Source organism: Quercus robur, chromosome 2 (genome assembly GCF_932294415.1).
Source record: "Quercus robur chromosome 2, dhQueRobu3.1, whole genome shotgun sequence".
In the NCBI taxonomy this organism is placed as follows: Eukaryota; Viridiplantae; Streptophyta; class Magnoliopsida; order Fagales; family Fagaceae; genus Quercus; species Quercus robur.
The window spans coordinates 97082436-97085038 of record NC_065535.1 but is presented as its reverse complement, the minus strand read 5'-3'; the positions used below and the strand labels follow the sequence as shown (position 1 = coordinate 97085038).

The window sequence follows — 2603 nt, the reverse complement described above, 5'->3', positions numbered from 1 at the left end:
GACAGTTGGTAAACGACATCAAAAAAATGCTTGAAATGGCGGAGTGTGCATCCTGAATTAAGTGTCGTATCAACAGGGTTCCATGTCAACTTCGCAAAGTGAATGAACAAGCTTACACTCCTACATTTATTTCCATTGGCCCTTTTCACCACTTCAACAAAGATTTCCAAACCCTGGAAAACTATAAAGTAAAGTACCTCAAGAGCTTCATTGCACGAGCTAATGTAAAGTTGGAGAATTTAGTGTGCATTATAAGGGACAATGAAGAAACTTTTCGCTCTTTCTATGCGGAGACCATACTGGGTAGACTGCACAATAATGATTTTGTGAAAATGATCCTTATGGATTCAATCTTCATTCTAGAGCTTTTCCTGAGAAATTATTATCGACTATGGGAAAGTGATGATCCTAAGGTAGCAGACCAATGGAAGACTCCTTTATTGATGCTTGACTTGGTATTACTTGAAAATCAGCTTCCATTCTTTGTTCTTGAGATACGATTCACACTTGCTTTACCTAGTCCATCAAAAAAATTCCCTTCTTTAATTCAGCTTACTTTTCTGCACTTTGATTGTTTCAATGTTCAAAACATAACTCCCATAGAATAGATGTGAAGATAGAACACTTCACCGATTTGGTTAGAACCTTTCAGCTACCTCCAATCCCAAGCCTAACGGGAAGACAAATTGATGGGGAAAAACTTTGGTATTCTACAATGGATCTGGTTGAGGTCGGAGTAAAGTTTAAGGTGAGCTCAAGCCGTTGCTTACTTGACTTAAAATTCAACTTCGAATACGGACTGTTGGAAATGCCATTGTTAGTGATAAATAATCATACAGAGGCTCTTATTCGAAACCTTATGGCATTAGAGCTATTTCGTCATGGGGAAAAGAAATACATTATGGATTACTTTTACATTTTGAATTTCCTTGTCAATAATACTAAAGATATGGATTTACTTTGCGATAAGGGAATCGTGGTTAATTATCTAAGCGACAACAAAGCAGCAACATCTATGGTCAAAAATCTTTGCACCAATTTCTCATGGTCATGTATGAACTCAGATTATAACAATATCTGTAGAGAGTTGAATGCATTTTATGAAAAACCTCTGCACAGGTGGAAGCCATTTTTAGGGCATGAATATTTTAGCACTCCTTTGAAAGTTGCTTCTTCAATCCCTGGTTTAATCCTTCTGGTGCTCACGCTGCTACAAATTCGTATTCGCCACCTTGCAAGTTGTGTTCAAGCGTTAAGTAATTTGGATAGTTGTCAATGCAGTTGAACTTTTCATTGTAAAATACACTACTAGTTTGTTTGCATGTCATGTCCTCGTATAAAAGTTTCTATATCTTTAGATAATTACATTAGTAGTTAATGTATCCTTATAAGCAATAAATTACTTCCTTCATATGCTGCTTTCTTGTAAGGGCTGAGTCTTGACTAGCAGTGGAACAAATTGAAAAGGTCCTCAACTTTTAGGGTCAATTTCATTATGGTCTAAATGACCTAAAACAAGGCTTTGGAACTAAAATTTGAGAAGATAAGATGAAAATATTAACCCATCCATTTAATCCTATAATGTAACTTTGGACCGACTTCTGCAACCCAGCTACAAGAGTAAAGTTTTAAGTTAATCAGTTCAAGCAAATGCTTAGCTGATATGTTGATTGCTTCTTTGGTTGGATTTATACGAGGCTGAAACTAAAATTTGTATAAGCATTTATTCCATTTATGGGATTTCCATCTTCTGGTATTATAAAATCAAAATATTGTTGTCGTTATTGTTATTATTATTTTTTTTGATCTCATAACAATTTGGAAAAAGAGAGATTTGAATTCAATTAACTTAACGACTTCGTGTTAAAAATATCTTGTCAAAACAACTTAATGACTTAGAGCAAAAAGTTTTGCATCAGCTTTGGCTTTTAGGTTTTAGTTTTTATGTATAACTCTTTACAACTTTTTTTTTTCCTGTTTTTTCTTACTTTTTCAATTTTTTTCAAGGTACGAATATACTTTAACACACTTTTATCAAAAAGTTAGATAAACTGTTTCCAAATAAACACTTAGACAAAGGGTCAGCTTCTTTATTTTTCATACAGTACCCTAATTAATATTGCAATCAAAATTTTTAGCTATTCTTTTTCAATCATATAATGCAATATGAGATTTTTTTTTCAAAGATAGCTTTTGCACCTCTTGCTTTCAAACTAGGTCAATCCATCATTTATATGCAAACAAATAATATTGCAAAACAAGATTAATTAAAAGAAAAGTAATATTGCACCCACTTGCTCTTATACTTTTGAACCAAAGATTTATTTCTTTAAAATCACTTTTATCTCAGATTTAAACAAATAAGTGAGCACCAAATAAAACCTGCTGGGCCACCTATTCCTATCCTGCTGGTGAAGAAAGTAATACAAACAAAAAAAATAAAATAAAAAACAGTAGAAAATGTGGTGAAGTAAGTAATACAAACAAAAAAAATAAAATAAAAAACAGTAGAAAATGTGACCTAAGGTCACAGGAGAATAGGTTAAGTAATATTTTGACATATAGTTGGAGTGATCTTATATATATGAGCAATACTATATACA

General features: G+C 32.8%; 1 protein-coding gene across 1 annotated transcript; it reads left to right on the top strand.

Moving 5' to 3' along the window:
- Nucleotides 1-715: 715 nt before the first annotated feature.
- Nucleotides 716-1285, top strand: LOC126706137 (putative UPF0481 protein At3g02645). The gene has a single exon (XM_050405441.1). The coding sequence runs from the start codon at nt 716-718 to the stop codon at nt 1283-1285; it is 570 nt and encodes a 189-aa protein (XP_050261398.1).
- The last annotated feature ends 1318 nt before the right edge of the window (nt 1286-2603 follow it).

Excerpts from the sequence above, each read along its gene's own strand:
- LOC126706137 (XM_050405441.1), top strand. The coding sequence starts at position 716 with ATGGATCTGGTTGAGGTCGGAGTAAAGTTTAAGGTGAGCTCAAGCCGT.